This window comes from Bufo gargarizans, chromosome 2 (assembly GCF_014858855.1).
Source record: "Bufo gargarizans isolate SCDJY-AF-19 chromosome 2, ASM1485885v1, whole genome shotgun sequence".
NCBI lineage: Eukaryota > Metazoa > Chordata > Amphibia > Anura > Bufonidae > Bufo > Bufo gargarizans.
In genome coordinates, this window is record NC_058081.1 from 231476633 (window position 1) to 231491110 (window position 14478).

A 14478-nucleotide genomic window follows, 5' to 3' on the forward strand; every position below is an offset into this window, starting at 1 on the left:
TCTAAGATGACACATCCCTGTCCCTACATGATATTAAAAATAAATGACAGTGGCACTTTAAATCTTCAGCCTTTTTAAAGTGGAACATAAAAATGTCTACCTTTGACATCTAACATTCCACACCCTTACATTACAGCCTAACAGTTTATAATGGGCTTTTTCTGTGTTTGCAGAATACACATTGCCTGGAGGCCGCAGACCTCTTCATCTGCTTCCTGGTGATGACACAAATTTCCTGCGCAGTTACCGTATATCACTATAAAACCTACACCTAAAACCTTTCCAGAAACCTGGAACAGTTGTACACACCCCTTTTTTGTTCTTGCTTTTTCCTGTTTTCAATTGAAATCATCAGCCCATTTTTTCTACAATTTTGAGTAATTGCATAAGTATATTTGTTATACATTATATACCCGGCCATTTCCAAAGTGCTGTAGAGAATGTATTCATTTACATATTCCCCAGCCTAACGCAGGCCATATACTGTATGTGAGATGGCTGTTTTGCCTGCCGGGACGGCTGCCATCTCCCTTGACTTTCTCATAGATCACTGGTCTGCAGTGATCTGCAAGTTCTCCAGCTTTAGCGGAGTATAGAGTCTAATAGCCTATGTGGAACTCATGCATACATGTGGGAAAATAGTTAATCTCCCATTAGGTTTTTGGACTGTAAGGCCTCTTTCACATGGGTGAGATTTCCGTGCAGTGCGTGAGGTGAACGCAGTGCACCCGCACTGAATCCGGACCCATTCATTCATTCATAAGCAGTGATATTCACGCATCACTTGTGCGTTGCGTGAAAATCGCAGCATGCTCTATTTTGTGCGTTTTTCATGCAATGCAGGCCCCATAGAAGTGATTGGGGTTGTGTGAAAATGGCAAGCATCAGCAAGCAAGTGCGCATGCGTTGCGATTTTCACACATGGTTGCCCAGGAGACGATCGGGATGGGGACCCGATCTTTATTATTTTCCCCATATTATGGAAAATAATAGCATTCTTAATACAGAATGCTAAGTAAATTAGGAAGGAGGGGTTAAAAAATTATAAATTTAACTCACCCCATCCACTTGGTCGCGTAGCGGATCTCCTCTTCTTTCTTCTTTCTTCAGGACCTGGGTAAAGGACCTAAGATGACGCCACTGCGCTCATCACATGGTCCATCACCATGGTGATGGACCATGTGATTGACCATGTGATGAGCACAGTGACGTCATCATAGGTCCTTTACCCAGGTCCTGAAGAAAGAAGAGGAGTGGATGGGGTGAGTTAAATTTGTTTATTATTTTAACCCCTCAATGGATATTTTACTAAGCATTCTTTATTAAGAATGTTATTATTTTCCCTTACAACCATGTTATAAGGGAAAATAATAACATCTACTCTGTGAAGAAGTCCGGGTTCGGGTCTGGGTACCAAACATGCCGATTTTTCTCACGCGCGTGCAAAACGCATTAAAATGCTTTGCACTCGTTCAGAAAAATTGCGCATTTTCCCGCGACGCACCTGCATCCAATCCGGCCCTCACACGTGATGCCCGTGTGAAAGAGGCCTAAGGCCTTTCCCACTTGCGGCAGACTGATCCGGCAGGCAAAACGTATGCCAACTGATGGCATTTGTAATACTGATCAGGATCCTGATCAGTCTGAAAAATGCCTAATCAGTCTGAAAAATGCATTGAAATGCCGGATCCATCTTTCCAGTGTCATCCGGCAAAACGGATCCGGCATTTATTTTTTTCACCTTTTTTTCGGTCTGCGCATGGACGGATTCGGCATTCCGGTATTTTAAATGCTGGATCCGCAACTAATACATTCCTATGTAAAAAAAAATGCCGGATTCGGCATTTAGACAAGTTGTCCGTTTTTTGGGCCGGAGAGAAAACCATAGCATGCTACGGTTTTATCTTTTGCCTGATCAGTCAAAAAGACTGAACTGAAGACATCCTGATGCATCCTGAACGGATTACTCTCCATTCAGAATGCATGGGGATATGCCTGATCAGTTCTTTTCCGGTATAGAGCCCCTGTGACGGAACTCTATGCCAGAAAAGAAAAACGCTAGTGTGAAAGTACCCTAAGAAGAAAATGGGGTTCCTATATAGGATACGTATATGGACAATTAAAAAAAATATGCACATGATGGTATATCCTGAAAGTGCCGGAATAGCTTACTATAAGCACTCGATATTAGGGTCTAATATTGTTGTCTCCGTCCCAACATCAGGCTGACAGATGGCATCATATTTCCAAGCTCTATTTGCATTCATGCAATCCTAGAATTCAGACGTTTAACTCTTTCGCCATCAATCTTTGCATGGTTTCTGACACTACTGACATCTTGGATCTATTGAATTGTAATATTTCCAGACACAAGCTTTGGCGTCCTGTGATTGCACAGTCATTCTGAGACCGTGAGACTGTAGCGCAATCATTTGGATTAAGTCGGTAAATTTCTGGCCATTTGTTTCCCGCTACTTTACTCATCATCTGAAAGCAGAGCCAATATCTTTGACCTGCAGAATGCAGTATTGCCTCGATTTGTTTCAATTTTAGTTCCCTTTAGAGACCCCAAAACAATAGAGTCCTACTCATAAAGCAGATTCAAATTTTGTATTTACTTGTCTGGAACCAAAGCGCTAATGAGCCCCCTCAGAGCCATAAGGCACTTACACAGTGTCATACATTGCCTAGAGAATCACATCACATACAGCCATCAAAAATCCACAAACAGTCCCCACCGACACAGGCGCCCCATATAGAATGGCCACCAAGAATGAACCCTCCAGGTATGCTGATGGTAAAACTAGTAAAGCCAGCTATACATGACCCACCTTACCATCATACAAATTGAGCCATCTATGGGAAGATCAGAATGCTCTTTCTCATCAGTAATGCTTACTATTGGAAAAGAAATTTTCTAACACATTGAAATATCTCCTTATTATGACCAGATGATCCAAAAATTTAAAAATCCTCGGGCACTTGTCCATAAAATCTGATGTTTTATTTTAAAAAAATGTACGAATAGTGGATAAAAAAACCAATGCGTTTCGGATAAAGCATATCATCCTTAGTCATCCTATGAATAAGTCATCCGAAACACATTGGCTTTTTATCCACCGTTAGCCATATATTTCTTTTTTTTATGAGAATATGAAATAAAGCATCAATTTTTATGGCCGACTGTCCGAGGATTTTTTACTTCTTGCCTCCATGGTGGTAAAGCTGACACACTTTTCTTCCTCTGGAGCACCATTCATGAAGAATGATTGCGCAATTGAGACACCAGACACTTAAAGCGTTTCTGTCATCTGAAAAATGGGTATTAAGCTGACTGACCTTAGCGATGTGCTAATGTCAGCTGAACATAACTATATTAGTGCCATCTCACTGCGTGCCGCCGTTATTAAGAAAAATGAACTTTTTAATATGCTAATTAGCCTCTAGGAGCAGGGGGGGCGGGGCGTTGCACCTGCTCCCTAAAGTGGCTGAATGTTTCCTTGTGTCCTTGTGCTCTCATAATTAGAATATAATTTTATTTTTCAGAGCGACTATCATTATGAATACACAGAATGTGACAGCACTGGATCCAGGTGGAGGGTTGCAGTACCAAATAGAGAAAAGCATTGCGTTGGATTGCCAGACCCTGTAAAAGGAAAAGATTGCAGTAAGTAGACTCTAAATCGCTGGTTTATATATGTAATTGATTGCGGTAGTCATACTAATAGTTACGTAGTGATACAAAGTCACAGTGTGTGATGAGACAATGTAGCCATGCGCTGCTTATCTGCTTCATTAACTATATTCATGCTCTGTTAGCTATATTATTCTTGCCACCTGTAGCCTGCAAAATAGTCTCCTAAAACTGTGTTGGAGTACGCTTAATACTATGTTCTCCCTGGGACTTACAGGCAGGAATGGACTTGTTGAAAGTGACCCTCCAGTGAGGAGCTCAAGAAATGTTATAAATCAGTATCGACATGGAGTGATTACTAGAGTTGGGCGATGTAAAAAATATTCCCACGATAACGATATTAAGAAATTAATCGCGGTAACGATATATATCGCTATAAATGCCCATTTAGAAAAAAAAAATACTCAAAACATGTACTCGTGTTTCCTTGTCGCCCCCATACATTATAATGTCTCCTTTATGCCCCCATGCAGTAACATATCTTAGTTGCCCGCCAAGAACGGGGTCACCGTTCCCCTCCAATCTGATGCTCTATTCTTTCTTTATGGAAGTGCTGGAGATAGCAGTGATCAGCCATCTTCGCCGCTCCCATAGAAAATGGGACATCCTACTGGAAAACTCTGATAAGTGGGTTGTTCAGAGTGTGCCCATCATAGGTGCACATTGTCAGGAACGGCACCATGGCATCATAAAGATGCCTTTCAGTCAAATAAAACATTTACTAAAGACTAGCGCTTCCCATATGGGTCTTAGTCCCTACACACTACAGCCATATTACCGCAGCCCCCAGAGTGCAGCGACTGTTCTCAGCCCCGGCCTCTCTGTGCAGCAGCCCCCAGAGTGCAGAGACTGTTCTCACCCCCGGCCTCTCTGTGCAGCAGCCCCCAGAGTGCAGAGACTGTTCTCAGCCCCGGCCTCTCTGTGCAGCAGCCCCCAGAGTGCAGAGACTGTTCTCAGCCCCGGCCTCTCTGTGCAGCAGCCCCCAGAGTGCAGCGACTGTTCTCAGCCCCGGCCTCTCTGTGCAGCAGCCCCCAGAGTGCAGAAACTGTTCTCAGCCCCGGCCTCTCTGTGCAGCAGCCCCCAGAGTGCAGAGACTGTTCTCAGCCCCGGCCTCTCTGTGCAGCAGCCCCCAGAGTGCAGCGACTGTTCTCAGCCCCGGCCTCTCTGTGCAGCAGCCCCCAGAGTGCAGCGACTGTTCTCAGCCCCGGCCTCTCTGTGCAGCAGCCCCCAGAGTGCAGCGACTGTTCTCAGCCCCGGCCGCTCTGTGCAGCAGCCCCCAGAGTGCAGCGACTGTTCTCAGCCCCGGCCGCTCTGTGCAGCAGCCCCCAGAGTGCAGAGACTGTTCTCAGCCCCGGCCTCTCTGTACAGCAGCCCCCAGAGTGCAGCGACTGTTCTCAGCCCCGGCCTCTCTGTGCAGCAGCCCCCAGAGTGCAGAGACTGTTCTCAGCCCCGGCCTCTCTGTGCAGCAGCCCCCAGAGTGCAGCGACTGTTCTCAGCCCCGGCCTCTCTGTGCAGCAGCCCCCAGAGTGCAGAGACTGTTCTCAGCCCCGGCCTCTCTGTGCAGCAACCCCCAGAGTGCAGCGACTGTTCTCAGCCCCGGCCTCTCTGTGCAGCAGCCCCCAGAGTGCAGCGACTGTTCTCAGCCCCGGCCTCTCTGTGCAGCAGCCCCCAGAGTGCAGCGACTGTTCTCAGCCCCGGCCTCTCTGTGCAGCAGCCCCCAGAGTGCAGTGACTGTTGTCAGCCCCGGCCTCTCTGTGCAGCAGCCCCCAGAGTGCAGCGACTGTTCTCAGCCCCGGCCTCTCTGTGCAGCAGCCCCCAGAGTGCAGAGACTGTTCTCAGCCCCGGCCTCTCTGTGCAGCAGCCCCCAGAGTGCAGAGACTGTTCTCAGCCCCGGCCTCTCTGTGCAGCAGCCCCCAGAGTGCAGCGACTGTTCTCAGCCCCGGCCTCTCTGTGCAGCAGCCCCCAGAGTGCAGCGACTGTTCTCAGCCCCGGCCTCTCTGTGCAGCAGCCCCCAGAGTGCAGAGACTGTTCTCAGCCCCGGCCTCTCTGTGCAGCAGCCCCCAGAGTGCAGCGACTGTTCTCAGCCCCGGCCTCTCTGTGCAGCAGCCCCCAGAGTGCAGCGACTGTTCTCAGCCCCGGCCGCTCTGTGCAGCAGCCCCCAGAGTGCAGAGACTGTTCTCAGCCCCGGCCTCTCTGTACAGCAGCCCCCAGAGTGCAGCGACTGTTCTCAGCCCCGGCCTCTCTGTGCAGCAGCCCCCAGAGTGCAGCGACTGTTCTCAGCCCCGGCCTCTCTGTGCAGCAGCCCCCAGAGTGCAGCGACTGTTCTCAGCCCCGGCCTCTCTGTGCAGCAGCCCCCAGAGTGCAGAGACTGTTCTCAGCCCCGGCCTCTCTGTGCAGCAACCCCCAGAGTGCAGCGACTGTTCTCAGCCCCGGCCTCTCTGTGCAGCAGCCCCCAGAGTGCAGCGACTGTTCTCAGCCCCGGCCTCTCTGTGCAGCAGCCCCCAGAGTGCAGCGACTGTTCTCAGCCCCGGCCTCTCTGTGCAGCAGCCCCCAGAGTGCAGTGACTGTTGTCAGCCCCGGCCTCTCTGTGCAGCAGCCCCCAGAGTGCAGCGACTGTTGTCAGCCCCGGCCTCTCTGTGCAGCAGCCCCCAGAGTGCAGCGACTGTTGTCAGCCCCGGCCTCTCTGTGCAGCAGCCCCCAGAGTGCAGCGACTGTTCTCAGCCCCGGCCTCTCTGTGCAGCAGCCCCCAGAGTGCAGCGACTGTTCTCAGCCCCGGCCTCTCTGTGCAGCAGCCCCCAGAGTGCAGCGACTGTTCTCAGCCCTGGCCCCTCTGTGCAGCAGCCCCCAGAGTGCAGAGAGTTATCCAGCGCCGATCTACTGGCTCTGGGGGTTTGCAGCCACTAGATGCCACTTCTTTCGGACCCAAAGGACTTATACCCCCGTGACTAGGGTTGTCACAATACCAAAATTTTGATTCAATTTCGGTCCCATAAAAAAGTAATGCAATACTCAATATCATGCAAAAGAAAAATTAAACACCCCCAAAAAGTGTGCATTCCGCAATTTTTGGAACGTGCAGCCCATAATAGAACAGTCCTATCCTATTTTTTAGGGGAGAAGGAGACAAAAAAAAATCAAGAATCATATGTTTTTTTTTTAAATTTTCTGTTACGACGTTCACCACATAGGAGATATTTTTCAATACTTTAATAGTTTGGACTTTTTCAGATGTGGCGATACCTAATTAGTTTTTTTTTGTACTTTTTCTTTTTTTAAACTTTTTATTTAATAACTATTAGCACCCTTATGGGGCTAGAACCTGGGATCTTTTCATCCCTTGTCCTATGCAGCCTAATAGAGATCTATTGGGGTGAATAGGATCTCACATTGTCCCTGCTGCCTGTGCTTTGTGCACACGCCGAACCGCACCAATTAACCCCTTAGGTGCCACACTTGAGGGATTAATTGCCTTGGTTCGCGGGATCGTCGCTTCCTGTCATTGAGACCGGGTGCCGGGTATGTGATACGGCCGGCTCCCGTGGTGTATATTTGTATTGAGGGTAATTCTCATTGGTGGCGCAGCGGCCACAGCCCCTTCCCTCCTCCTCACTATTACCTTCTCATTGGTGGCACAGCGGCAGCTGGATCACAGTGGGGAGAGGCTTTCTCCTTCTCAACTGTGCCGACTGTAATGTGTGCCGGACGTTTTAGAGGCACTCAGCACTGTGACGTGTGACTGCCCCTATGACGTCACTAAAATACTGCCGTAATTAAGAAAAGGTGATATCGCCATATTGCCGTTTCTTAATACCGCGGTATATCATTAATACGAGTTTATTGCCCAAGTGATTACCTGATATTTCTATTACTTGGATCTTGCTCCTTGGATGCTTTGTAGATCACTAAAGGGTTTATACAGGCCATCACTATCTGATCTATGGGGTATGACACCTCAAACCCCTGCCAATCAGCTGTATAGTACCTCTGGTGCTGGAACTACTCAGCTATGTCCACTGTGTAGTGGATATATCTGGTTACTGCTTTCACTCCAGTGGGAGCAGCTCCGTCCACCACATAGTGAACATAGCTGTGTAGTTCCAACTTCCAGTGTCGGAACTACTGCAGAACAGCTGATTAGCAGAGTTGCATTTAGTTGGATCTCTGCTGATCAGATATTGATGGCCTATCCTGAAGATAGGCCATCACTTGTAAAATCCTGTATAAACCCTTTAAAGCAGAGCCATGATCTGTGACAACAGTTTAACTTCAGTGCCTACTCTGAGTTAAGGCAGGTTCAATCGACTGTCTAATGTATATGGGTAGTTCCCGACTCTCCCCAACAGATGATGCCCGATAATTTTTGTTCTCTTGGGAGATGAGCTGGAGGTGTCTGGCAGTGGCTTTCTCTCCTCTTCCCATAGATTTGGAAATCATTCTAACTTGCCAGTATACAATACATCACTTTTTAATTGTTGAAACTGCAGTAGTCATTTAAAGGATTACTGTCATATTTTTATTTTATTTGCCATTTTATTAGAGCTAGGCATGTATACCTGAGTTAGTCGGTCAGTGATTGACAAAAGATCTGTAATTGCCTTATAATAACAGCTTTTATTAATGCCTCCTGTCCCTTTCCACTGCTCCCTTAAAAGACCGTTGCTAGGGCTGATCTGTCTCCGGCTAGGAAGACGGAGGGGCGGTCCTTCACACTTAATGCCTGCATTAGGCTTCAGAGTGAGGAGGCGTGTCTCTCAGTAATCTAATCTGATTGGCTGGCAGGGAGCTGCTGGCTACAGCATGTTTGTATGTGACCTGAGTTTTGGCCTCAGAGAACTGGCAGAGGAGCCATCTTGAGAAGATCATCATAATGTAGGATTCAAAACAGCCGTAACTAAGGGGAAAACTCAAGGAAAACAGTGGTAAGTGAAGAAACTAAAGATTGCTTTATGCATAATGCTGCTGCAGCAGTAACATATGCTAAAGTTGATTTTTTTTATTTTATTAAAATATGACAGTTATCCTTTAATGAGTATCATATCAATGGCAAAATGTATCACATGCATCCATTGTTTTTTTTTTTTTTTTTTTTTTTTTTTTTTAAAGTTTATTGGGAAAATTACAAAACATTAACAGCAAATTTTTTTACAACCCCTCAATTATTAATGACCCAACCAAATGTAGATAAATATAAATATAATTAGTTCATCTTTTAGTTGCATTTATAAAAAACCCTCCCCTCCCTCCCCCCTAGTCTGTGGTGCGTCAAGGTAGGACCCCCATAAACAAACCAACATGACCTCAGTTAGTCAATCTTCCAGCCACCCCATATCCTATTCCACTGGTCCCCAACTTCCCTCCGTTTATATATGATTTTCTCGTAATTTTTTACCTTATCAGTTAAATTTATCCATATATTTATGTCTGGAGTGGATCGGGCAAACCAGGTCCGACTAATCAGAACTCTAGCCAACATCAATATTCTGCTCAGAAAGATCTTTTGATACTTGTGATTTTTTAATTTGGAAAAGTCGTTAAGCACGAATACATGAGGTTCAAAAGGAATTCGAATTTTTAGTTTATGGATAATACAATTATTAATACTATTCCAGTATTTTACAAGTTCTGGACAAGTCCAAACCATGTGGAGGAAGTCTGCTCCTACAATATCACATTTGGGGCAGTTAGATGTGGCTCTCAACCCGCATTTATTCATCCATAGGGGAGTAATGTATAGTCTATGGGAAATGTAAAATTGTATTAGGACATGGTTAAAGTTCTGGGATACTGAAGTCAGATTCCCAAAAATATTCTCCCACCCTTCTACTCGCAAGTGCGGGCAGTCCGCTTCCCATGCTTTTTGTCCTGGTGATTGTGTATCGCTAAACCGTGCCTTAATTAATAACTTATATATATTGGAAATCTTTATTCTAGAAGGTGTACCCCCTACCCAATCATTCAAAAAAGATAAATTATCTATTTCCAGCAGACGTTTATCGTCCAAACTGGATAGTACAGATCGCAATTGAAAATACCTAAACCATGAGAGATTTCTTATATTATGTGTCATTTCTCTAAAGGATTTAATTTCTCTATCTTTAACTACCTGTGAAATATATAATATTTTATTCTTCTGCCAAAAAGTGTCAGCTGCAATATCATCTAACCTATGTAAATAGAAATTATGCCAAAGAGGCGTAAATGTGAGTGAACCCCTAACCTTCAACCATGTCCTAGTTATACCCCACACTTTCAGAAGTAGATTTATAGTCTCTTTATAGTCTTGCTCATAGCTCTTCAAAAGCCCGGATTCCAACAAGGTAAAAATATTGTTATGAGCGTGGCTAGTTACCAGCTTCCCCAGGAGTGCACTGTCCTCTGATTCATAGCACCTCAATAGCTGGGCTGCAATAAAATACCCTTTAAAGTAGGGGAGATTTAAACCCCCACACTCCACTGATTTATACAAGTATTCCAGCTTAATTCGCACTCGCTTTCTTCCCCATATTAAATCATTAATTATTCTTTCCATGAGTTTAAAATGTTTGTCTTGTATCCAAATAGGTGTATTCCTGAGCACAGTAAAGAAATTGTGGTAATATCACCATTTTAACTAGTGAAACTCGATCAGCTCTGGATAGGGGAAGTTTCAGCCAGATTCCTATTTTAGCTCTGATCTTTACCATTATGGGGATCAGATTGAGTTGTACAAAATTTTCAACCCGAGGCGATATAGTCAAACCCAAGTATTGAATAGTATCAACAATATCCAACTGTGTAGCAGGAACCTCCTTTTGTGGCAGGGGATCTATTGGGAGCAGACTAGTTTTTGCCCAGTTTATTCGGAGACCAGATACCTCACCAAATGCGTTAACCATTTGAATAATCCTAGGAAGAATGATTTCCGTATGATCTATAAAAAACAGGATGTCATCTGCATATAGTGAGATGCGGTCCTGTGTTCCTAGGGTACCAAATCCTTTAATCTGGTCATCCTGCCTAATGGCCAACGCAAGGGGCTCGATATAAATATCGAATAACAGGGGAGATAATGGGCAACCCTGTCGGGTGCCTCTGTTTAGATCAATACTACTACTCAGAATTCCATTGAGACTCAGTTTTGCCCTTGGGGATCTATACAACAGCCTAAGAGTACGTATAAATTTTTCCCCAAAGCCCATCTTAGCAAGAACCTTCCAGAGGAAGCGCCACTCCACCCTGTCAAAGGCCTTAGAAGCATCCAATGACAGGATGGAGCGGGCAGTCCCCCCCGGGGCCTGGATATTAGAGAAGAGTCGGTGTAAATTATGGTGTGTGCCCTTGTTTTGTATAAAGCCACTCTGATCAGGATGCACAATGGAGGAAATGACCCTGGAGAGCCTTGTGGCCAGGACCCTCGCAAGAAGCTTTACATCTGCATTAAGCAGTGAAATTGGTCTATAGGATTCTAAATCTAAAGGGTCCTTGCCTTTTTTTGGAATTAATATTATTATGGCCTCCATCATTGAGTCTGGAAGCATCCCCTCCTCTGTTGATTCAGCAAAGACCTCCAATAGTCTGGGAAGAATACAGTCCTCATATTTACTATAGAATTCATATGGAAGCCCGTCTGAGCCAGGGGTGGAGTTAGTTGAGCATAATTTAATAGCTCCCTCAAGTTCCTGAATTGAGACCTCCATTTCTAGCGCTTTCCTTTGCATCTCGGTAATTGTTGGAAACTTGATCCTATCTAAATAAAGATCTATCTTATCATCTGTAATGTTGGAGTCAGCTTTATACAAATCAACAAAGTAGTCAAGAAAAGCCTTCTCCACCAGGCCCTGTGAAGTGACTATCCTACCATCACTCAATCGAACCTTATCTATATGTTTTTTAGGTTGTTGATTGGAGATTACTCTAGCGAGGAGTTTACCAGGTCGCCCTGACTCTGTAAAGTATTTTTGCCCCTTAAAAAAAAGGTTCTGTTGGGCCTTATCCAATAAAAACTTAGCATATATTTGTGTGGCTCTTTGCATATTTTCCCTATTCTTCTCCGTCTTATGCATCTGGAAGGATTCTGTCGCCAACACTACGTGTTCTTCTAGATTTTTCTGTTTTTTTCCATATTCCTTTCTAAGGTACGTGATATTACTAACCATCAATCCCCTCATATACGCCTTATAGGTGTCCCATACTACTTGAATTTTTGTTGAGCCGTAATTAATATCCCAGAATCGGCCTATGTCATTTCGAATTGCTTCATGCGTCTTTATAACTGATAACCAATAGGGATTTAATCTAAAGGGAGATTTTGGTATATATCTTTCCTGAGATAGACATAGTTCAATTAGTATCGGAGAGTGATCTGATATTGACCTTGTTTCATATTTCATTCGCTTTATAAGTTTCACATATTTACTGTTAATCAATACAAGATCTATTCTGGACAATGATTTACCTGCTTTGCTAGAGCATGAAAAAGCCCTTTTCCCCTGTCTCAGGTGTTCCCAAGCATCCTCAAATCCAATCTCCATGCAGAACCGTGCCAGGGGGGACCCCCGGAGCGGACTATCACTCCTAGCTCTCGTAGAAACCCTGTCACAAAGAGGATCGATGACACAGTTAAAGTCACCCATAATCAATGTTGGACATTCTGGCCATTTATCCATGAATAGTAGAAGAGAGTTAAGAACCGAGAGAGAAAACGGCGGAGGGATATAGACAAAGGCCAAGATACATATCTTCCCCCCTATCCTACAATATAGGAAAATAAATCTCCCCTGTTGGTCAACAGAGGATGCCTCACAAACGAAATCAATAAGTCTGTGTATCAGCACCGTGACACCTCTCGAATAATTGGAGAGGGTGGAATGAAACGTGTGCGCAGCCCATCCCCTGTCGAGCACTCTAGTATTCTCCTCGGTAAGATGGGTCTCTAACAAGCAAATTATTGCTGGTAGGTGGGCCTGAGTTAAATCAAAAATCGCTTGTCTCTTACCTCTATCTCCCAGACCACGTATATTCCAAGCAAGAATTCTAGTCAGCGTCATTACCAGTGGTCAGATGGAAAAACCGGAGAAAGAGGAAGAACAAGACAAAGAAAACTAAAACAAGGGAAACTACACCTACCCTGACGCACCACAGCCCAACCCCACCCCCCCCCTCCCCTCACCCCCCTCCTACCCCTCACCCCCCTTCCACATGCAATCCACCACATATTGTAGTAGATTTCTTTCCTATGACCAACCCTCGACCCTCCCCCCACTCAGCCACCCCCACACCGCGATTAGGAAGCAAAGAAAACTATATTTCGCTCTAGCCAATCCGCGGCTTCTTCTGAGGTATCAAAAAAAAAGATTTTATCTTCAAAAACAATCCGCAATTTGGCCGGGAATATAAGAGAATATTTAATATCCCTTTCTCTTAGCTTCTTTTTAACAGTCATAAATGTGCGTCTCTTTTCTTGTATTTCTTTCGAAAAATCAGGAAAAAAGGCCAGTCTAATCCCGTTATACAGAACCGGTGAGGATTCCCTCGCCCTTCTCAGGAGGACATCTCTGTCCCCTGTAGTCAGTAGCTTAGCAAGGATTGACCGAGGTTGTCTCCCTGGAATTGGTTTTCCTCCTGGGACCCGATGGGCTCTTTCAATCATAAAAAGAGGAGAGAATGACTCTTTACCAAAGTTCTCAAGAATTAATTTCTGTACAAATTCAGTTGGATTTTTTCCTTCCTCACCCTCTGGGATCCCTATTATTCTCACATTATATCTTCGTGACCTATCCTCCAGGTCCACTGCCTTTTTCTTCAAGAGATTATATTCCACTTTAAGTGTAGAAACTTCCGTATTTATTTTTTTGGATTCCTTCTGTATTAGGGTGACAGAACTTTCAAGGGTGTTGACTCTGTCTCGCATTTTGGACAATTCATCTTTTATTAGTCCCACATCAACTTGAATAAATCCAAGTTGGGTTGTAACCACCTGTATTAGGTCCCCGTTCTGTTTAACCGCTAGGAGTATTTCTTCCAGCGGTGAAGAGTTATCATTAGGGATTGCTTCCCCCATTATTCCATCTTCCTCTTCAGGGTATCTAGCGCCTTTTTGTATTTCTAGGTCTGTTACCTCCGATTCATAATTTTTTTTTTCCAAAAACTCCTTTTGTCCACCCCTCGTATTGACCCTTGGGGACTTCAGAAACTGGTCCAATTTTGTTGGTTCAGCAGTTTTGGACCCATGTTTCTGACCTGATAGATCAGTCGAACGCCTAAAGGCTTTTGGGCCCATAGCTTATTCCTCTTTATTCCTTTTTTTTAAAATATTTATTTTTATTTATTTTTTTTTGGAGTATTTATTTGGTTTTTATTTTTTTTTTATTTTTTTTTCCCCCTTATTCCGCCTCCTTCTCTCCTTTAAATATATATCTTTTCTTCTTTGCTCTCCTTCTTTCTCTTCTTTTTTTTTTTTTTACTTTTTCCTTTTTCCTTATTCCTTATCCCCCTTTCTCTTTTTTTTTTAAAGTGCCTTCTTCTTAATTCTGTTTCTCTTCTCCTTTTTTTTTTTTCGCTCTCCCCCTTTTTTTTTTTTTTGTGTCCACTCTTCTTTATACTCTTTCCCCTCTTATTATTATTATTTTTTTTTTTTTTTTCCCCCTCTCCACCTTATACTTTAAACTTTAGAGTTCACTTTCTTGTAATCATGTGCGATCATGTGCAATTTTGTCAAACTCCGTTTCAAGGTTAGTTGGAGTCAGCAATCGTGAGGAGGTTAGTCACTAAAGAAGAGAAGCTTATCAGCTTATCATCTTCTCCAA

The 14478-nt window shown here is 44.5% G+C and overlaps 1 protein-coding gene across 1 annotated transcript in view; it reads left to right on the top strand.

Moving 5' to 3' along the window:
* The window catches only part of ELAPOR2 (endosome-lysosome associated apoptosis and autophagy regulator family member 2), a 103835-nt gene that overhangs the window by 22651 nt on the left and 66706 nt on the right, over nt 1–14478 (top strand). The window contains exon 2 of the mRNA XM_044280110.1: nt 3547–3667. Coding sequence (XP_044136045.1) covers nt 3547–3667 — 121 coding nt within the window. The remainder of the gene's footprint in view (nt 1–3546; nt 3668–14478) is intronic.